The 24,051-nt window shown below is 31.9% G+C and overlaps 1 protein-coding gene across 1 annotated transcript; it reads left to right on the plus strand.

Annotated features, from left to right (window-relative positions):
• Nucleotides 1–1,674: 1,674 nt before the first annotated feature.
• On the plus strand, nucleotides 1,675–3,924 carry LOC139844173 (syntaxin-related protein KNOLLE-like). The gene is made up of 2 exons (XM_071834380.1): nucleotides 1,675–2,419; nucleotides 3,485–3,924. The coding sequence occupies exons 1-2, from the start codon at nucleotides 1,805–1,807 to the stop codon at nucleotides 3,806–3,808; spliced, it is 939 nt and encodes a 312-aa protein (XP_071690481.1). The 5' UTR covers nucleotides 1,675–1,804; the 3' UTR covers nucleotides 3,809–3,924.
• Nucleotides 3,925–24,051: the final 20,127 nt, after the last annotated feature.

A 24,051-nucleotide genomic window follows, 5' to 3' on the forward strand; every position in this document is an offset into this window, starting at 1 on the left:
CAAACATGTAATAATGATTTTATCATGTTTCGTTGGGGGCACACATTAGATAATTTCTTATTTTTTATATTAATAAATATAAGAAAATGTTAAACGTAGCTCGTAGGGTTATGTTTAAGCATTTCATAAGTAACTTTAAATACAATACTATGATGAATACATGACACAATGTAAATATTCCTTTTTAATATCAACTTTTCTTATATAATTTTAGTATTAGTGTTATTTTATGATATCGATTAATTATAAATTTTGGATATATTTATATATGATATGCTTAAACGTAACCCTTACATGTTTTATATAAAAATGCATTTTCCTTTTCTCCCTTTTCTTATTTATTTTAAAATTCCTTATAATATTGAAAAGGTAATGTCCGGATATTAATTAATTAATATTAATATTTATTTCAAATTAAATTAACTTAAAAACAGCAATTTTCCTCATAAACTAAGTAAAACCCTAAAATAAATCCTTAATCCTTAAAAAATCAAAGTATACAGCCGTTATCAGTGAACAACAACAACTCTATCGCTCATAAATCCCTAGAAAATCGATTTTTTTTTAAAAAATAGTAATTTTATTGAACCTTCTTGCAAAAATGGAAAAATCGGATTTTTTGTTACAAAAATGGTAAAACCGAAGTTTGAAACTTCGGTTTTTTTTTTTTTTACAAAAAAATAATAATAATAAAAAAAGCAAAACCGAAGTTTGAAACTTCGGTTTTTCTTTTTTTTTTTTTTTTTTTTTTTGTAAAACCCTATGCCCATTTATTTATATTTATATTTAAAATTTTAATATATATATATATATATATATATAAAATTAAATATGTTTTTCTTTTTACATAGAAAAAAGGGCTTTGGAGTAGATTGTTCACGCGTGATTTTTTTGAAACCATCATCCATTAATGAATTATCCAGGCAAACTTTATGGCACATGTCCCCCGGTACACCAACACAAGTACTACAAGTACTACAAGTTAGATTTGAAGAATCGCCATTATGACACAAATTTGAATTCTTGGAACACGCAATAACTACAACACGATAATACTTTGCATTTCATCTATTCAATATCTATCTATGGTTTTTATATATAGTACAATACCTTGCTTTAATTATATAGGTATAGGGTCAAAAAAAAAAAAAGCAAAAACCGAAGTTTCAAACTTCGGTTTTTTTTTTTTTTTTTTTTTGAAAAAAAAAGAAAAAAAACAAAACCGAAGTTCCAAACTTCGGATTTGGTAAAACCGAACTTTGGAACTTCGGTTTTACCATTTTCGAAATGATTTTGATAAAATTTCCATTTTTGCAAGTCTCTTAAAGAAAATTACTATTAAAAAAAAAAAAAAATCCTAGAAAATCCCTTTCATCAGACCAAATCAAATTCTATCTGAAATCAAACTCACTATCTCCATCAATTTATGATTCTTTCCAAATTTTCTTGATTTCTATTCTATTCGTCTTCGGCCCAAACTATCAAATAAATTAATATTCAGCCCAAACTAACGTATTTTCAGCCCAAACTAACAATAAAAACCTTTCTTCCTTACATCTCACGCCGCCTCCTTGAATCAACAACGGCTATTTCGCTCATAAATAATAAATAAATCCCTAATAATAAAAAGATCATAATAATAGAGCCGTTATCTTAAATCAACAACAACGGCTATTTCGCTTATAAATCCCTAAAATTCACTTTCATCACATCAAATCAAATTCTATCTGAAATCTCTCTCCGTCAGTTTCTGATTCTTTCCAATTTTTCTCGATTTCAACTCTATTCGCAAAAATCAACAAAAATGAACGATCTTTTAACAAAATCATTCACCAGCTACATCGATCTAAAGAAATCGACAATGAAAGACGACATCGACTTAGAAGCTGGTCCAGAACACGACCTGCAGATGCAAACAATTCATCAACCCGATCACAATCTCACTTCGTTCCTTCAAGAAGCCGAACTCGTGAAACAAGAGATGAACTCAATTCGAGAAACCCTAGCTCTACTGCAAGCTACAAACGAAGAATCCAAATCGATTCAGAATCCAGAAGCCCTAAAATCGAATCGAAGTCGTATCAATTGTGAAATCATGAACGTCCTTAAAAAGGCGAAAAAAATTAAGTCACGATTGGAGGAAATGGACCGTTGTAATGGTGAGAGTAGGCGGATGTCCGGGTGTAAATTGGGGACGCCGGTGGATAGAACGAGGACCGCCGTTGCAAATGGATTGAGGAAGAAATTAAAGGATTTAATGATGGATTTTCAGGTGTTAAGACAGAGGATCATGACGGAGTATAAGGAGACAATTGGGCGACGGTATTATACGATTACCGGAGAAGAAGCCAATGAAGAAGTGATCGAGAAAATTATATCAAGTGGGACCGGTGAAGAATTTATGTCCAGAGCTATTCAGGTACTACTATAAGCTATAATCTATAAAATTGTTAAATTTTGAGAAAGTACTAATTTTTATGCATGGAGTACTACTACCGATAATGATTAGTTAGTTGTTATTGTAGTAATTGGTTTTACTTTTTTTAGATTAATAAAAGTTAAGATAAAATTTGTTTTACAAAGAAAAAATATAGATCGAGTTTAGTAAATCTTTAGCTGCTTGTAGTTGTGGGATTAAAGTTTGTAAATTTGGAATGAATTTAGTACTTTTGGTTTAAAAAGCCTTTAGCTGCTTGTAGTTATGGGATTAAATTTTGTAAATTTGGTATGAATTTAGCACTTCTAGTTTTAGGTATATCTACAAAATTGTTAAATTTTGAAAAATACAATTTTTTATGCTTAGAGCACAACTAATGATACTGATTAGTTGTTAATTGTAGTGATTGGTTTTACTTTTTATTATTAGATTTTCAAAAGTTAAGATAAAAATTTGTTTTCCAAAGAAGAATATTACATCCAGTTTAGTTAATCTCTAGCTGCTTGTAGTTATGGGATTAACAGTTGGTAAATTTGGAATGAGTTTAGTACTTTTAGTGTTAGTAAGTTTTTAGCTTCTTGTAGTTATGGGATTTAATTTTCTAAATTTGGAATGAATTTAGTACTTTCTAGTTTTAGGTATATCTACAAAATTGTTAAAGTTTAAGAAAGTACACATTTTTATGCATGAATTGATTACTTTTAGTTCTGGTAAAAAACTTATTTACAAGGTTCTTAAAATTTTGGGAAATATGAGCCTAGTATGATTTTTTCATGTGATGTTTTGTTTTTCTGTTATTTTGTATTTGGAAATGGATGTATTGGATTACTAACAAAAAGACCTTGGTGAACACATTTTTACTAAAGTTTTTATGCATGAATTGGATTACTAAAGTTTAAGAAAGTACACATTTTTATGAACAAATACCCGGTAAAAAAACTTGCATCAAAAAGTTTATGAAACTGGATAATAAACATAAACATAAAAAAGTAAGAATCTTGCTGTCTTTTTCAAATATAAAGGTGCTGACTTTATTTGACTTGATAGGAGCATGGAAGGGGAAAGGTGTTGGAAACGGTGGTTGAGATTCAGGACCGCCATGATGCCGCCAAGGAGATAGAGACGAGCCTACTTGAACTCCATCAAGTGTTCTTGGACATGGCTGTTATGGTTGAAGCTCAAGGTGAGAAGATGGATGATATCGAGCATCACGTTATGAACGCTGCTCATTACGTTAATGACGGGACCAAAAACCTGAAGACGGCGAAAGGGTACCAAAGGAACAGCAGGAAGTGTCTGTGTTTAGGGATGATTCTCCTGCTGATAATCATCCTAGTGATCATCATCCCCATTGTTACTAGTATCAGCTAAAGCTTGAGGTTTTACTATTATTATAATATAAAAAAAGGCTACTTATACGTGTCCTGGCTATAAATTTCATTCTTTTATTCTTTTATTTTGATTTGTAATTTGTAATTGTAGTTGTAATGAGCATCTTTTCATTGATGGAAAGTGATTTACATTTACTAATACTATATTACTATTAGCACTTCCTGTTTAATCCTCTTCAACAGATATTGATACTTGTCCTATTTAAAGCTTATATGAACAAGATTATCCCAAAAGGACATTTTTATGTATGTAACATCTTTGTCACCCAAATGTAATTATCAAGAAATATTGGTATCTACTGTGTTATGAGTGTAACCGGTTTAGACTTGAATCCTTCACTCATTATTCATCTACGAAACAAATTCCATCGAGACACAAACTCATAATCTAGTGGCTAACTAATATCGCCCACTATGATTTTAGTTTGAAACTTGAAGATACCTCGGATCCAGTTTTCTTAGATTAGCTCCTTTAAGGTTTACAATACAAATGTATTCATTACAAATATTTTGTGCTTTATATAAATTATATGAGCATGTGCAAAAATGTATATAAAAAATATTAAAGAAACATGATTTCTTGATTATACAGAGTGAAAGCAAAAAGGTAAACATAGTTCTCTGCAATTTATTATCACACAATATTGCTTGTTATCATGAACTACAGACCCAAGGTTGTCCTCTCCACTAGCTTCGATTTCAAATCTTTCATAACTGAAGTCCCTCCTCCATTTGTTGTCGTTTTTTGCCACCACGCAACTAGTTCATCCTATGTAAACAAACAGCGCGTCAATTAAAGGCAAGACACCACACATTGTCAACCAATCGAGTTGATTCAGCAAAACATTTTTTTTTTTTTTTTGGAAAAGCGATTCAGCAAAACATTAACGTTAAAAGTTTCCTCTTCAATTCCAAAATGATTGTTTACAGAAAAGAAAAACACGTTTAAGAAATGTACAACTAATGTAACCTTAGTCAAATGGTTTCGAAAGTGAACAATCATTTTAATAAAGAGCCGTGTGAGTTGCCTTTCTAGAGAGCCGTGTGAGTTGCCTTTCTAGAAAATATACGGATTACAATGGAAGAAGACACATTAACTAAGGAAAGTTATTAGCACAAAATATATAAAGCATACCTCTAAGAAATCACAATTAGAGATATACTGACTTTCGACAAAGCATTCAACGCCCTCAACTATCACACGAATACGTTGCTTCACACCTTGTAATCCTGCAGTTTCATAAAGTCGGCACTTATGAGTTACGACTAGTTAAACACAGTTTATTCTAGATGAAAAGATAAAATAAAAAATGACCCTAATGTTCTTTCTTAAACGTATCATCATGTCATATTTGATATGTTTCATTGATTTAATATACCTGATTAACTGTAGGGACCAATATTTTAGTTATAGGTACAGCCCATTTTCTACTTTGGAGTTAAGGATAAGTTCAGGATTATTGAGAATTCATATCAAGCAATAACTATATATGCTAAGCAGGTTGATAGTATCAATATCATATATATATATATATATATATATATATATATACGAGTATGAACTAAAAAATGCTTCCTCTTGAGTTACTAATTAATAATTATTGAACTTTCAAAGCACCTTTACAAAACTGCAAGCAATAAAACAATTTGTGTAAATAATTAAATATATTTTCAAAATTGGTGTCTTTTTAAGAAAAGAAATACCATAACAAAAAAGTGCACGTATTCACCAAATCAAAGAATGCTAAATTACAAGATCTTAACAACTAAAAGTAAGCAGTATTTTATTATAATATTCTTTTAATGTAATGGGTAGTTTAGGTCATACTTAACACAAAAGTGCATCTTCTTCTTCTTCTTCTTTTTTTTTTTTTTTCCTTCTTCTTTAATTAACAATAAAACAAAGTGGATAAATAAATACCCATTTCAAATCTAAACATAATAGAAAACCCCACTTAGAATACACTGTCAAAGCCATGGGATCAGCTCTAAAATCCTCAAACTTTTAAAAAAAAAAATTCAACACGCCAAACTGTAACGCATATGAACTATCATTTATACGCAAAATGAAAATACTTCATATACCCATTTCAATTGTAGCAGAATTAGAGAAAACCCACTTACCTTACGCCCCATATAGCCATGAAATTGATTCAGTTCCCCCTCAGACTTGCAAATGTTTTACCTTTATTTAAGATTTCACTGACTGCTCCGTTTCCCCAATTTAGTCAACGCAAAAGTCAAACACAAATTGAAAATTTTAAAATTGTGAATATTTTTCCTGTATATTTATAGGAGGAAAACAGAAAGATAAAACAAAAAGAGCTGTATATGCCCAGGCGTCTTGACATAACATTTGACATGCATATACCTGCTTTCTGCCAGTGTGGCTAATGATGTGACACGTGGAAGCGTGCGGTGCCAACTTTAGCCCCTATACTTTTTAGTGTTTGATTTTTAAGGTCCCTGAGGTTTTGATTATTTTTAAAATTGTACCTCTCTTTTCTTTTATAAATATTCTATTCTATATTTCCATGAATGAGAACAATGTTGTAAAAAAACCCGATTACTCGTCGATTAATCCTCAATTACTCATTTTAAGAGCAATTCTTTCCGTTGTTTTCAAAATTCGTTTAATTAATCGGTTAACGTTGATTGACGGGTCAAAATCCAATTTGATAATCAATGTTGGTCAACATTTTACCAATGATTTATACTAGAACTTTAAAGTTTTTAAAGAAAATAAACAATTTTAGACAATTATGTTAAAATTTATGTTTATGTTTATAGTATACTTATATATTTATACATATAATTTTTGAAATTTAATATTTAAATAGATCAAGTACAATACGATTATTTTTCAAATTATTCGTTCTAAAGTCGTGACCCATTAATTTTCGAATAAGGAATTTCGCAACTTTGGATGGGAATAGGGAGTCTTAGATAATAAGCGTGCGGTGCCAACATTAGCCCCTACATTTTCTATTGTTTAATTTTTAAGGTCCCTGAGGTATTGATTATTTTTAAAATCGTACCTCTTTTTTCAATTATAAATATTCTATTCTATATTTCCATGGATGGGAATAGGGAATCTTAGATAATGCTATTTTTGGAAACAAAATAAAACAATGGTAGGACTTTAAGAAATGCATGTCACATAATGAGAATATGTTCTAAAGGACAAAAAGGGTACATATGTGGATACAGTTATTCTAGTGAAACTTGCATAAAGTGGGAGATCAATCGATGATAGCTGTATTTTTTTTTTTTGTTAACTAATGAACGCCTGGATGGTATAGTCGTCTAATAAGTAAACTATGACTTAAACATTCGACTTGAAGTCAAGGAGTGACTGGACTGATTCAGTGGTAGAACTTGAATCCGGATACATGTAGAGTGAATATAAAAATTTAATAAATTTTTCATTGTGAATAAGAATAATTGAATAAACACTAAAAAAAACTTTATTTTTAGTATTAAAAAAAATTGAGTAAAATTTTTTTCATGTTAAATTCAAAGGGATGGATACCCCTTTGGGGTACACTATATTCAGCAACGGGACTTATTGCACCGTAATCAAGACATATTTCAATTCATTTTAAGCTCGAAGTAAAAAAAAAATATATATATATATTAAAATAAAAATAGAATGCTAAAATTGAAATTACCTGATAATTATTAATTATTAATTAATTATTATTAACCTTACACACTAAAAGTGGTGGAAAGTAACGTAGTTTTAGTTATATTTGGTTGTAGTTTTGAGTTTGCGCTTACATTACAAACGGTCCATCAACTTTGTCTATTTAACCTTATATACTAAAAGTGGTGGCAAGTAATGTAGTTTCAGTTATATTTGGTTCTAATTTTGAGTTTGCGTTTACATTACAAACGGTCCCTCAACTCTGCCTATATTTCCACATCGGTCCCTCAAATTTACACTTTTTAGGGCTGAAAAGTGTAAATTATATAATTTAATTAAAATATAAAAACTAAATCCACCCGAATTTATAACGGGTCCTATCTTCTCGCTGGGTGCGAGTTAAATTTTTAAGAGACCACCGTTCAACTCGAAAAAATCTTACCAACCCAACGGGACTAACTATACGCGAAACGGACACTTCTTAAAAAAAATTCTAAACATAACGACAACCCTTATCTTCCCGCTCGGCACGAGTTAAATTTTTTCCACGGCAGCGCCAGACTCGAAATAATCTTATGGACAAAACGAAACTAACCACGTTGGGCACTTTTTAAAAAACGCTAAACACAACGACAGTCCGTATCTTCCTCCTCGACGCGAGTTAAATTTTTCCGACAGCACCGTTATACTCGAAATAATTTTATCAACAAAACGAAACTAACTACGTTCGAAACGGATACTTTATAAAAAACACTGAAGACGGCGACACCTACAACGGCGCTTAACACGTGACCCGTTTTCCCCTCTGTAAATACACAACACTACATTAAATATGAATACGCATGCCGAAAGCCCCGCCGCAACGCGCGGGCAGGTCCGGACTAGTTTTCTCTAATTTTAATCTCCAAATACTATTCTTACTATCTAATTTTTATAGGATAGTGTTTTTGTGGAGATGACGACGAAGAAAAAGTCACCGTTCGATCTCTATTCACAAGATATATGTGACCATTAGTGTACTTTTCACCTATTTGATATGTTAAGCTAATTGGTTTACGATATCTACGTAACTATATAAATTGTGCGTACGTACATGTGTGTTAAATGATCGCGAAAGTGCTTAATTCTCTTATGAATGATGCAGACATCCTACCTCTATAATAAAATTTATAGAGTCGCAAATAAATAAAAAATGCAAAAGGGGTACTGAGGTTTGAGTGGGCAACATCAAAGTGGGTGCCTATCATTTATGGTTTTTTGACATATAACCATACAAAATGACAAAACCAAGGAAACACAATACCAACCACTTATTGCTTCCCTCTTGCTAACTTAACTTTCATCAAAATGGGTGCTTATGATTCGTTGATTTAGCAAGAATGGCGAGTCTTTGAAGCTTACAAGTTTAATTATTAAATAACCAGTTTATAAAAATGAATATTTTATGGAATCAAACGTAAGAAATGAGTTTGAAGAAATGAACTAGACAAATATTATTTACACATGTATACAAATTTTAACTTGTTCATTTTCATTGTATTATCATCCTAAATCCTAATCATAATCCTAATAGTCATGTAGAGTTGGATGAATTGGAGTATTGCACATACAATGTGGGATTTTAATTTATTTTTTATTTCTATTTTTTAAAAGACAGGCCCCAAGTGTATCTACTATCTAGTGAGAATTGAACCTTTGTAAGGTAATAGAGATCGTATTTGTTTAACATTATACTGTAATAGTTGCATAAGGTAAATATAGTGTAATAGCGATCTTATTGTTTAACAATATAGTGTAATATTTAGGGAAGGTAAAACAATATTGAATCCAAATTGTGAAAACAAGATCGGTATTGAGACCAAAAGCTAGAACGTTAAAGGAAATATGTGGTGTTGTTGCTGACATAAGTACTTAGAGCTCATGGAATGGTAATGGAGTTCTGAAAAAAGTTATTCTAGAATATTGTTATTGAAACAAAATGAAGAATTCAGTGACAAATGTTATACTCCTTTCGTTTCAAATCTGTTGTCATGTTTTTGATTTTTGAGATCTTTTTCTTCCAACTTTGGCTTTAAATATTTTAGTTTGCATTAAATATTATTCGATTAAATTTATATCAATAGATTGGTTTCTAAATATATTCTTAACGGTATAACATTCGTCAAGTAGTATGTAACTCATTGTTGGTACGATTTTCCGTATAACGGCTGTAAGGTACTAGTACAAGACAATAGCTGCTCAGCGTGTGGCGTATACTGTTGATTGTTGTTTGCCCTCGAGAAATAATCTTTGCAGACCCGGAACACAGATGTAAGATCTGTGGGGTGGCCTCAATCAATCTGTGGATCAATCTGTAACGATCCGTCTAGCGTACTGCTGCTAAGCGGCTAATGTTATTTTAGAGTGAGAAATAACTGTGTGAGAGAGAAAGTGTACTTCTCTCTGACTGAAGTTCAGGTCCGAATCATATGAAATGTGGTGACCCAGAGGGTCTATTTATAGGCGCAGAATGTCCGAAATTCACGGGATACACGTGTCAATCACTGAATGGTTCTATTACGTGAAGTATTCGGAATGTCGGTGGCGTGTGCAGACGTGGCTGCGTGCCGTTCACGCGCTGAGTAAAAGGGCTTATGCATAGAAGCTGCCTGCAGGGCTTACGCTTGACGCTGGGCGGCCTGCTAAACGCTGAGCGGCAATCACTGAAAACTGCCAAATTTCATTATGTTTTATGTTGCCTGATCCATTTTTCTGTACAAAAATGGTGCATTTATGCGTGTATCCTCTAGGATACACCATTAAGTCCCCCCAGTTTAATTTCTTTATTTTTGTAAAAAATAAAGTCATTAAACTAAAAAATAAGTAATGTCTTTTCCTCGGGAACAAGAATCTGCTGTAGCCGAACTTTTTCTGCCATGTCAGTTATTTTTTGATCATGACCTGCAGAAAGTACCTTTTTGAAATTTGAATTTCATTTTCAATTAAATTTACTTCTCCCGCATTTTTGTACACCCGACAAGTGGTAGCATATCAACCATGCGATTAACCAACAGCTGTTCATCTTCTGCTTGCTATTTAATACCCAATTTTTACTGTGTCATATTTACTTCAATCTGAATTTATTTCCTTCATCTACCTTAAACTTCTGTCACAAAATTCCTTTCTTAACTTCCCAATCAATGGCTATTTTTAATGTTGAAGATATTCCAAGCAGAATTTCCTCAATCTACCTCGATCGTGTCAGAGTCGCTTTTTCCAAAATTTTTGGTGTCGATGCTGTTGTTCCAGGCCCACATGATCGTGCCTGTCACCCTCCTTCTGGAAAGGTTGCTAATTACGGTCGTGCTTTATACTTTTCTCACCTTCGTATTCCTTTTACAAAATTTTACCTAGACGTTTGCTGTTTTTATGGTGTTAGCGTTGGACAATTTGAGCCTATGTCCATTCGTAAAATCATGCTGTTCGAGATGTATTGTATGGCTCGAAATATTACCCCCTCTGTTCGTCTTTTTTCTAATCTTGCAACCATAAAACGTTATGATAAATGATGGTTTTGTCTTACTCTGGATGGGTTTTTGCTTAATTCTGGTGACACAAGTGAGAATTGGCAGAGTACATTTTTCTTTATTAATAGCGAAGTTATCCCCAATGATTGCCTGCAAGCTAGTTATTGGCGTACATCGCTTGATCCTCCCAAAGTTATTCATCCAAGGTTAACATCTGAGGAACGAAAAGTATTAAATGTAATTAAAAAAGAGAGGATTCCAAATTGTCATTATCCAGAACATATGCTCTCTCTATGCTCCTTTAATGCTGAATGGGATGCAGAAACACGTGGATGTGCCATTGTTATGGTGAAAAACAAAGGTATAATCTGATTAGAATTTGGTTATCTATTGTTGTTATCTGTATAATAATTACTGTATACTTATGCTTTTTAGTGATTACTCCGCTCGTCGCCCTGCGTTACACCAGATTTAATGAACTGCAATTTAGATCTGAAAAATTGGTTGATGAGACGCTCGAGAATAGTTTATGTGAAAATGAGCTTGAGGATGATGATGATGTTCCTTTAAATCGAGCAAATTCCAGTAAACGTCGTGTTGCTGGTAACCTCTCTTTTGAATCAATAGCGGAAGAAAACCTTTATTGCTTTTTCCATATGCCTAGCAATGGTGGCTATTATAATGTTGATCCTGATAAATATGCAATATTGAATTGTGAATCTTCTTTTCTGGATTGAAAAAACTTCTTGAATAACAACTGTTATTTTAATTCAGCCCTGGCAGCGAAAGAAGAAGCACAAAAGAAACTTGCTCTTCCGCCTCCCGCTCAGCGTAGCAGAATAGGGGAAAGCAGTTCACAAATTAGCATTTCCAATTTAGATACTACTGGCTTAACAACTCTCTTAGCTGGTCCTCCTGGTAATTATGAGGATTTTATGAAGTATCTTGAAGCGATGATGTCGCCTTCACTTATTAAATTCTTTGAGAGTTTATCTGATGGTGACGCTCGAAAATGTCAAGCACAAGGCATTATTTGGAATATTGCATCTGAATTCAATAATCTAAGGCGTTTAGAGCGTTATGACCAAGTGCATCGTGACAAGTCTGAAAAAATTGAGAAAAACACAGAGGCTCTGAAAGCTGCAGAGCTTGAGTTAGATGCTGCTATTGCTGCAAAGAATGCTGCTGAGGCTCGTTATGTTGAATTGGCCACCAAAGAAAAATGGTATCTTCACAAGATTGGGACATTAACTCAATCTGAATCATCATTAAGAGAACAATTGGAATCAAGCCAGAATGAAACCAGGCGTCTAATTAAAGGTGTTCCGAAAATTGTGAAGAGTGCTTTCACTTCTGAGAAGTTAACTAAGCCGTTCAACGAATTTATAACTGTTGCGCTGGATGCTGACCAGATACGGTTTCTTGAGAGGTTGAAAAATGATATACCTGACTTTCCAAAGTTGTTGCCAGAGTCTCTTATATCTCAGTTGAAGCCAGATGCAGAAGATAGACTTAAAGTGCTTGGTGATGAAATAGAACATCTGTCTTTTTCTGAATTAGAGAATTTGTGTAATAATGCTGCTACATCGGTAGACGATGTTCTAAATTTGAAGTTGTAATCTGTATTGCTTGTGTTATCTGTTAATTATGTAATGTATATAAATGTTTTTTACTTTGCTGATGATTTTGTTAAAGCTTTATATGTTTGATTTGAACAATCAAAATTATGACTAGTCATATACTGTTTGTATAATTTTTACGTCATGACGGTCGTAGATACATTCTATTGCCTGGATGTTCAGCGGAGTTCTACGTTATCCGATGCCATTTCAATCTTTTGTTTATGATTGAACTTCTGCCACCGAGGAAAAAATTTCTCTTTTGCGGGCAGGGATGACACACAGCTTTGTGACATCTGATTAAAATCCTTGGCCGGATAAAAATTATGAATAATATGTCATAAGAAATTTTTCTAAATTCTTAGTTCTTTAAAGAAATTTTTACATTTATGATTGCATCTCATGCTCTAAATAGCTGATCAAGCTATTCGAACATGCAATACTACGCATAAAATTTCTTTAAACTCATTGCATTCCATGTTCGTGGAATTTCTTCGCCGGAGGGTGCTGAGAGGGTGTATGACCCATTAGAATGTGCCTTTACAACTTTATATGGGCCTTCCCAGCGTGGTCCTAGCTTCCCTTGTTTTTCCTGCCTACTTGCCTCATTATCTCTTAACACTAAATCCCCCTCCTTGAATTGCACATATCTGACTCGTTTGTTATAATATTTTGCCATTTTCTGTTTTGCATCCGCTTGACGGATGGCGGCCATGATTCGCCTTTCTTCTAATAAATTCAAGTTTTCACGTAAGATGGATGAATTATTTTCTGTATTAAATGCCAAAATCCTTTGTGTTGGAACACGGATTTCAGCTGATATCACTGCCTCGGTGCCATATACCAAACTGAATGTTGTTTCACCGTGCTCCGTTTTGGCGTTGTACGGTGAGCCCACAATACATATGGCACTTCATCTACCCACTTAGTCTGACTCAAACCCAACCTAGCCTTTATGCCGGCTACAATTTCTTTGTTTGTTACCTCAACTTGCCCATTGGCTTGTGGGTGAGCAACTGAGGTAAATGTTTGTTTGATGTTTAGATCTTCACACTAACTTCTGAAGGGGTTATCTGCAAACTATTTTCCGTTGTCACTACAATTTCATTTGGTAATCCATATCTGCAAACAATATCGTTCCACACGAATTTCTTTATATTCTCACCAGTTATTTTTGCCAATACCTTCGCTTCAACCCACTTACTGAAGAAATCAATTGCAACAACCAAGAATTTTGCATTTCCCACACTTCTTGGAAATGGGTCTACTATGTCAATTGCACATTTACAAAATGGCCATGCCGATGATACTGAAATTAAATCATACTTGGGTAAGCGCTGTACGGTTCCATGCCGCTGGCAGGCATCACATGTCTTAATTACATCTGCTGTATCTTTGTAAATTGACTGCCAATAATACCCTTGTCGCATAATCCGTCCAACTACAGTTCTATAACTGGAATGTTGTGCACATAATCCTTCATGCATTTCCTTGACTACATCAACTGCTTGCTGTGGTGTTAAACACCTTAAATTTGGTCCACTGAAGGATTTTCTATAAAGTATTCTGTTTTCCAGAACGTAAAGTAGGGCACTAACTCTTATCCGTCTTGCTTCCATGGGATCTGTTGGCAGTGTTCCGTCCTGCAAATATTTCACATAGGGGGTTATCCAACATGGTTCCCTTTCTTCAACTGTTGTAACCACTACCTTTTCATCAACCGATTTATCTTTTAAGACCTCTACCAAAACTTTCTTATGCAAATGATCAAATGTTAATGTTGCTAATTTGCTCAAAACATCTGCCTTCTTGTTTTTATTTCTTAGTATCTGCACAACCTCTAAGGTCTCAATTTTTTTTGATATTTTCTCAATAATTGCAAATACTGTTTCATAGAGACATCTTTAGCTTCAAACCCTCCATTAACCTGCTGTGCAACAATTTGAGAATCAACATATGCACGCAAATGTTTTATCCCCATTTCTGACGCTATGCGAAGGCCGGAAAGCAATGCTTCATATTCTGCTTCATTGTTAGATGCATAGAAACAAAACCTCAATGCATACGTATGCTCTTCACCTTCTGGACTAGTAAGTACTAACCCTGCACCAACACCTTCCTCAATTGATGTACCATCAGTGTACAACTCCCAAACATGATTGTTAGCTTTAATGTTTTGCGGATGATCGACCTTTTTTGTTGTTTCTAATAAAAAATCTGCCAAAATTTGACCTTTAACTGCATTTCGAGGCGAAAAATTTATTTCATATTCTCCCAATTCAATTGCCCATTTTGCTAGTCGTCCTGATGACTCTGGATTTCTCAAAATACGTTTTATCGGCTGGTCTGTCATTACCAGGATTAAATGTGCTTGAAAATATCGTCTGAGTCGCCTAGCTGTGTGTGTTAAAGCATACACCAATTTTTCAATTGGTGAATAATTAACTTCACTTTGTTGCAATATTTTACTGACAAAGTATATAGGCATTTGTATTCCCTTTCGTTCTGCGATCAAGACCGAACTGATGGCCTCTGCGGAAGCAGCAGAATACAAAATTAACGTTTCTCCTTCTATTGGTGTAGTTAAAGTAGGTAATTCTTTCAAGAGTTGCTTAATATCCTGAAAAGCTTTTTCTGCTTCTTCTATCCATTTAAAATCTTTTTTGTTCAAACAGCTCTTTAAAACCTTCATAAATGGTAGTGATCGATCTGCTGCTCTTGATAGAAACCTTGTTAAAGCTGTCAATCTTCCATTCAGGCTTTGAACTTCTTTCTTTGTTTTAGGAGATACCATATTTTCGATTGCTTGAATCTTTTTTGGATTAGCCTTGATTCCCCTCTCTGTAACAATATAACCTAAGAATTTGCCTTCTTCTACACCAAAAGTGCACTTCTTAGGATTCAATTTCATATTGACCTTTTGTAATGATTCAAACGTTTCAAGAGTATCTCTGAGCATAATGTCTTCTGTATGGCTCTTGATAACAATGTCATCAACATAGGCTTCTACATTTTTACCTATTTGATCTTTAAATGTTTTATCAATTACGCGCTGGTAAGTTGCCCGTGCATTCTTCAATCCGAAAGGCATCATGATATAGCAAAAAATTCCATCTGGTGTGTGGAATGCTGTTTTATCTTGATCACGTATTGCCATTAGGATTTGATGATATCCCTTGAATGCATCCAAAAAGGATTTAAATTGATATCCACTGACGGACTCTACTTTCCAATCAATTAAAGGGTAATTATCTTTTGGACATGCTTTATTGATATCTGTAAAATCCACGCACATCCTCCATGAATTATCTGGTTTTCTAACCATCACCGGATTCGCTACCCATGTCTGATATTTTACTTCCCGTAATATCCCAGCCTCCACAAGTTTTTTGACTTCATCTCTGAGAAATTTTGTTCGGTCAGGAGCCATTCCTCTTTTCTTTTGACATACTGGTGGGATATTTGGATTTACACCAAGCTTATGTTCAGCTATATGACGTGGTACACCAGTCATATCAGAATCTTTCCACGCAAAAACGTCTAAATTGGTTGCTAAAATTTTATAAAGCTTTTCTCTTGTTGCCTTTGCGATTCTGTTTCCAATTATGGTTTTCTGATCTGGAAACTCTGGATTTGGTGATATTGACCCATCTTCATGAATGATTGGGTTAACAACTGTTCTGTTTATTTGTACACATTCTATTGGTCTTCTCCGTTCAGCGTACAGCATGGAGATGCCAGCCGGTGTGGGAAATTTCATCATTCCGTGTACCGTTAACGTCACAGCTCCGAATGTCATCATAGATGATCGTCCTAAAATGGCATTATACTGCGAATTTGCTTTCACGACCAAAAATTCAATATGAGCAGTTCTTTTAAATGGCGTTTTTCCCAATACTACTTCTAAAACTATGCTTCCTTCTGACCATGACGGATCATTAGCAAAACTTGATAAGGGAACAAAGGTGTCCTTTAGCTTTTCCTTAACTCTGTCCGGTAATTGTATAAAACAATGTTCATACATGATATCTGCTCCTGCTCCGGTATCAATATATATTCCTACAACAACACAATTTTCTATTCGAGCTTCAATCACTACAGGAGCGTCAGATGGATTGGTGTTAAACATGGAAGGAAAAGCAATCATTTCTTGTTTTCAGTCCTCTAATGTTTCTGCTTTTCTCCGTTGTCCGGCTTACCATGAATGTATCATGTTTGCTTCAATGGGTGCTATCTGAAAATTACGCCTTTTGGTGCTCTTGAAAGTTGAGTGATTATTTAGAACGGGTGGCGCCATTTGTTGGTACGATTTTTCGTAGAGCGGCTGTAAGGTACCAGTACGAGACAATAGCTGCTCAGCGTGTGGCGTATACTGTTGATTGTTGTTTGCCCTCGAGAAATAATCTCTGCAGACCCGGAACACGGATGTAAGATCTGTGGGGTGGCCTCAATCAATCTGTGGATCAATCTGTAATGATCCGTCTAGCGTACTGCTGCTAAGCGGCTAATGTTATTTTAGAGTGAGAAATAACTGTGTGAGAGAGAAAGTGTACTTCTATCTGACTGAAGTTCAGGTCCGAATCATATGAAATGTGGTGACCCAGGGGGTCTATTTATAGGTGCAGAATGTCCGAAATTCACGGGATATACGTGTCAATCACTGAATGGTTCTGTTACGTAAAGTATTCGAAATGTCGGTGGCGTGTGCTGACGTGGCTGCGTGCCGTTCACGCGCTGAGTAAAATGGCTTATGCATAGAAGCTGCCTGCAGGGCTTACGCTTGACGCTGGACGGCCTGCTAAACGCTGAACGGCAATTGTGACAACCCGTAAATTTCCAACCAAATTTAAACTTTAATCTTTATATGTTTCCGACACGATAAGCAATATTTGTTAAGTTAAATTTCAAGAATTTTAAACTATGTTCATACATTCATTCACCCTCGACCAAGTTCCAATGATTCACGAACCATTAAACGAATATGATTATATATGTATATGTGTATATATATTATAACTTGAAACGTAAACAAAATATTAGATTAAATACTTTATATGATTGTATCTGTTTCAAAATGTTTATTAATGGAATTAGAAGATAAGATCAAATGATTGAATTATCAGATATATTGAATTATGATTACAAGTCTCTGTTGAAAGGCCCACGTTGATTTGAGAAATCTTTCCATTTTAACAATATTCGGAAAATGGTAAAGTGATTTATAAATAAGAACAAATTGTCAATCATTGAGAACTAGACAAAGGATAGTGGAAGATTGAATCTCATAAAGACTCGATTGATCTATTTAGTTTTAAACGTACAAAAACGTTTTCAGTTTAAAAAGAACTTTATTATTAAAACGTATATAACTTTTATAAATATTTAGAATCACTTTTGACAACTCATTACTTAACTACTATGATAAAGATAACGATATTTATATTTTATTTTATATATATAACGATTTAAATTAATATTATATATATTTATACGCGTATTATACGTACATAGTTTTATACTTTTACTATACTTAAACTTTACCTTTACTTTATTTTTACTTTACTTTAACTTTAATAATTCACTTTAATAATTCATACTTTAATAATTCACTTTAATAATTTATACTTTAATAATTCACTTTAATAATTCATACTTTAATAATTCACTTTAATAATTCATACTTTAATAATTCACTTTAATAATTCATACTTTAATAATTCACTTTAATAATTCAAAAATCTATTATAAATAGAATTCAATAGGTTTCATTATTTCATAGAAACTTGAAAATATTTTTCTCTAAACTCTCTCAATCGATTTACATATATATATTTACTCCGTATTATTTCAAGATATTATTAGTATACATAAAATATTACGACGGAGTGCTGTTCGAGTGATTTCGAAATTGTTTTTCGAGTGGGATAGGATTAAGGAAATTATGGGTTATAGCTATGGAGGTGATTGAGTATGGTTCATGGGTATGCTCATGAGGTCAATATAGTGTTTATCATTTCCGTTGCGTCTACGTACCTTTCCTGCAGTATTGAATCTCAATATTGATACGTGAGTACTCATAATTTAACTTTTACATACTAATAGTGTATCCCTGACTAGTGCTCGAGTATTTAGGATTATGCATGCTTGTACTTTTAATATTTCCCTTAGACAGGTTAGGTTGAATGTTGAATTAGTTACACTTGCGGTTGAGATAAGGTATAAGATATGCATGTCCTTGGAAAGCTAGCGAAAAATTAAGAACTTTTCCTTTAGATATCGAATGGTTTCGATGAACGGATTAGAAGTTATAATCAATTGAATTTTCGATATTTTTATTAAAAATGATTATTATTATCGTCGTTTTTTCGTCGTTCTAGTTTTATCTTATTATTATGATTATTATTATCTTTATCAATAAAAGAGATTTATCATTAAAAATTGTTATTTTTTTTTATTATTACTATCGTTATTATCGTTAAAGTTATAATTAGTATTATTATTATTATCCAATTATTATTATTATTATTATTATTATTATTATTATTAGTATTATTATTATTATTATTATCGTTATTAATATATATATTATTATTTAAAAATGGATATTGTTATTGTTATTGTTATTATTATTATTACTATATTATCATTAAGATAATTATTAGTATTATCGTTAATAATGTTATAGTAACTATCATTATTAATATTAGTGTATTTAAAACAAATATTTGTAACACCTAATTATTTTGATTACTATTATTATCATTATTATGAACACGATATAAAAGACGATTAAAAACTATTAAACGAAACGATTAGGAAATAATGAGTAAGAGTATCATGATGAAATTAAAATATTATAAGATATTGATTTAGATAAAATTATCGTTCTTATTATTTTTATCATTACTATTATTATTAAAAGTATCGTTAGTATTAAAACTATCATTTTAACAAAAATTATCATTTTAATAGAAATGTCATTGTTACTATAAAATATCATTATTATTATTATCTTAAATAGAATTATTATTTTAAAGATAATATTAAAAATTATCGTAAATATTAAAGTTATCATAATTAGAATTATCGTTTTATCATAATGTCATCTTAGTAATTATAAATATTGATATTTTTATAATAATAATTATTATTACAAAATAATACAACTTTTACTTACTATCATTATAGATATTATTTTATCAAATAAATATGTGATACAAACATATTTTACTACGTGTAATAACTTACTTTAATAATACCTATCATATTATCTTTATGATATTAAATGAACCCTATAAATTTTATTACTTAATATATATAAAAGTATATTTTATTATATAAATTTAATATAAAATTTTATTTATTAATAAATAAATTATATTATTTACTCTAATAAATCTTTTAAAAATATTTAAAAATATAAAACGACGATATTTAAACTATATATTAATCATGTATAGATTTTTGGAAATTATTTTGAGTCAAATTTACTTTTATTGACTTTTGCATATTAGTCTCGAGCATTAGGATTGTGGTACACTATGACTTAACCTAATTTGTTAGACAAATATTGACCAACACATAAATATATATAATTAATTTAGGTTCGTGAATCCGAGGCCAACCTTGCACTTGTTCAATGACGTTATATGTATTTTTACTACGAAATACAGTATGGTGAGTTTCATTTGCACCCTTTTACTCTTTACGTTTTTGGGCTGAGAATACATGCAAATGCTTTATTAACTGTTTTACAATATTTATATGCGTGAGTTTCATTTGCTCCCTTTTTAAATGCTTTTGCAATATATATTTTTGGGACTGAGAATACATGCGCTGCTTTTATAAATGCTTTACGAAATAGACACAAGTGATCGAAACTACATTCTATGGTTGGATTATTAAATCGAATATGCCCCTTTTTAGTCTGGTAATCTAAGAATTAGGGAACAGACACCCTAATTGACGCGAATCCTAAAGATAGATCTATTGGGCCTAACAAACCCCATCCAAAGTACCGGATGCTTTAGTACTTCGAAATTTATATCATGTCCGAAGGAGGATCCCGGAATGATAGGGGATATTCTTATATGTATCTAGTTAATGTCGGTTACCGGGTGTTCACCATATGAATGATTATTTTTGTCTCTATGCATGGGACGTATATTTATGAGAACTGGAAATGAAATTCTTGTGGTCTATTAAAATAATGGAAATAAATGATTATGATAAACTAATGAACTCACCAACCTTTTGGTTGACACTTTAAAGCATGTTTATTCTCAGGTGTTAAAGAAATCTTCCGCTGTGCATTTGCTCATTTTAAAGATATTACTTGGAGTCTTTCATAGCATATTTCGAAGAACGTTGCATTCGAGTCATTGAGTTCATCAAAGATTATTATTAAATCAATTTATAGTTGGATAGTGGATATTATGAAATGGTATGCATGACTGTCAATTTTCGATGTAAAGAAAGATTGTCTTTTAAAAACGAATGCAATGTTTGTAAAATGTATCATATAGAGGTCAAATACCTCGCAATGTAATCAACTATTATGAATCGTTTATAATGTATATAAACGGGTCCTTTCAGCAATCACTGAAAACTTCCAAATTTCATTATGTTTTATGTTGCCTGATCCATTTTTCTGTACAAAAATTTAATGACCCGTCCTAATCCATCTGGACGAATACATTACATTTGGTTACATCGCGAGGTACTTGACCTCTATATGATACATTTTACAAACATTGCATTCGTTTTTAAAAGACAACTTTCTTTACATTGAAAGTTGACGGCATGCATACCATTTCATAATATATCCCAACTATAATGGACTTAATAATAATCTTGATGAACTCAACGACTTGAATACAACGTCTTTTGAAATATGTCATGAATGACTCCAAGTAATATCTCTAAAATGAGCAAATGCACAGCGGAAGATTTCTTTCATACCTGAGAATAAACATGCTTTAAAGTGTCAACCAAAAGGTTGGTGAGTTCATTAGTTTATCATAATCGATCATTTTCATCATTTTAATAGACCACAAGATTTTCATTTCTCATAAATACACATCTCATATTAGGCATTTCGCAAACTGCATAGAGATAAAAATCATTCATATGGTGAACACCTGGTAACCGACCTTACCAAGATGCATATAGAATATCCCCATCATTCCGGGACACCCATCGGACATGATAAACTCGAAGTACTAAAGCATTCCAAATTCCAGAATGGAGGTTGTTAGTTTCCGTAGATCAACCTTTAGGATTCGCGTCAATTAGGGGCCAGTTCCCTAATTCTTAGGCTACCAAGCTAAAAGGGGCATATTCGGTTTAATAATTCAACCATAGAATGTAGTTTCGATTACTTGTGTCTATTTCGTAAAACAGTTATAAAATCAGCGCATGTATTCTCAGTCCCAAAAATATATATTGCAAAAGCATTTAAAAAGGGAGCAAATGAAACTCACAATCCAATATTTTGTAGTAAAAATATTCATACGACGAAACTGAACAATGCAGGGTTGACCTCGGATTCACGAACCTATATCAATACTATATATATTAACACATATAATTGTAATCGCACAGATTTATATATTATTATTAGTGATATAATTGTTATATTTATTAATTTATAGGTTTCATTAATAATTTAATTAAATATATCTATTTTATATACTTTAGATAAATAATTAGTAAAAATATTAATATTGTTATATTACATGTATTAAATGTAGTTATTTATGGATAAAAATATTTGTTTGTTATTATAATAATAATATAGTAATGATAGTAATAATAAGATTAATAATTTTATTTAATTTGTAACTTAATCGTTTCTATAATAATATTTGTATCTATAATCATAATAATAATAAAAATGTTAATAATATTAAAAATGAAAATAATGATAATAATAATAATAATAATAATAATAATAATAATGATAAAAATTAATAATAATAATGTTAATAATAATAATTTTACTAAAAATGATAATTTTAACAATCATGCTAATATTTATATTCCTAATAATGATAATATCGATAATAATAATAATAATAATAATAATAATAATAATAATAATAATAATAATAATACTTATATTAATAATAATAATGATAATAATATAATTTATATTAATGATAATAATAATAATAATCATGTTGTTAGTCTTAGTGATAATAATAAGTAATCTAAAATAATAACAACAACAACAACAATAATAATAATAATAATAATAATAATAATAATAATAATAATAATAATAATAATAATAATAATAATAATAATAATAATAATAATAATAATAATAATAATAGAAAACTACCTCAAAGAATAAGTTCCAAAAAATATAGTGTCCTTTCCCGGGCTCGAACCCGCGACCTCTCGTATAACCCAAAACTCGTCTAACCATTCCTCCACCCATTCATTTCTGATTAAACCCAGATTAATATTTATATAACCCTTTACTATCTGTTTCTTCCTTTCTTCTTCTACTTAATCAAATCTATTTAGTTCTCTTCATCATTAACATCTCATAACATAACAACATCATCATTTACATGATCCTAATTATCATCATTATCATCTATCATTATCTCATCGCAAACCATAATATCATCATAATCATATGTTTCACGATCATAATTATCATCTTTCGAACCACGTCACTTTCATTATCATCCCTTCGCTTATCATCGTTCACAGCTTCATAATTGGGCAGAAGAGATTCGATAAAAAAAATTACCAGCAAATCAAGCCACGTAAAAAAGAAAATGGTAACAGCCTTAATTAGCTTTTTCTTGTTGGGCCAGAAATGCTAATCGGGCTTAAGATAATCACTGTTGGGCCTAAGTTAATTAATGGACTGAAAAAAATAATATGGCAATGGAATATGCAGATGGTTGTTGGGTTTGTGCAGCTCGATCACACCAGGAAACACATCAATTTATGAGACTCATTTTGGTTGGCCATAAAGTGTCAACTTGTTCCTCTTGATTGATTTATAAAACGTCAACTATTAATATTCTATAACCAAGTTGGCAAAACTTTAACTTGTGAATATGTCTTATCCCTTTCTTTGTGTTAAAGTACTCGACAAAAAGAAAAAAAAGTTTAACCGTAGCAGGTACAGTAGCCGTGATTTATGGTGGTGGTGGGTGGCATTTAGAGTAAGGATGACGGTTTTTGGTTGAGATAGTTGTCAAACGGAAATAGTAACGAACATCTGCAATATCTCGAGTAGCAAAACAAACAAAAAGAGTTTTGGTAATGGTTATAAGGGTACTCGAAACAAACGGAAACAGGAGATGGTTTGGGTCACATATGATAGCAGTTTAGTAGTGGTCTTGATGAAGGTTGTATGGTGTATGTGATGGTTTACAGACAGGAAAATAAAGAGAGGAAGAAAATGTGGTGACTTGGGTGAGTTTGG

This window comes from Rutidosis leptorrhynchoides, chromosome 4, assembly GCF_046630445.1.
Source record: "Rutidosis leptorrhynchoides isolate AG116_Rl617_1_P2 chromosome 4, CSIRO_AGI_Rlap_v1, whole genome shotgun sequence".
NCBI classification, from domain to species: Eukaryota; Viridiplantae; Streptophyta; class Magnoliopsida; order Asterales; family Asteraceae; genus Rutidosis; species Rutidosis leptorrhynchoides.

What these genes read in the sequence shown, in the direction of transcription:
- LOC139844173 (XM_071834380.1), top strand. Translation starts at nt 1,805, where the DNA reads ATGAACGATCTTTTAACAAAATCATTCACCAGCTACATCGATCTAAAG. An exon ending in TTATGTCCAGAGCTATTCAG is followed by an intron (nt 2,420 to 3,484) that starts GTACTACTATAA and finishes TTGACTTGATAG; the next exon opens with GAGCATGGAAGGGGAAAGGT.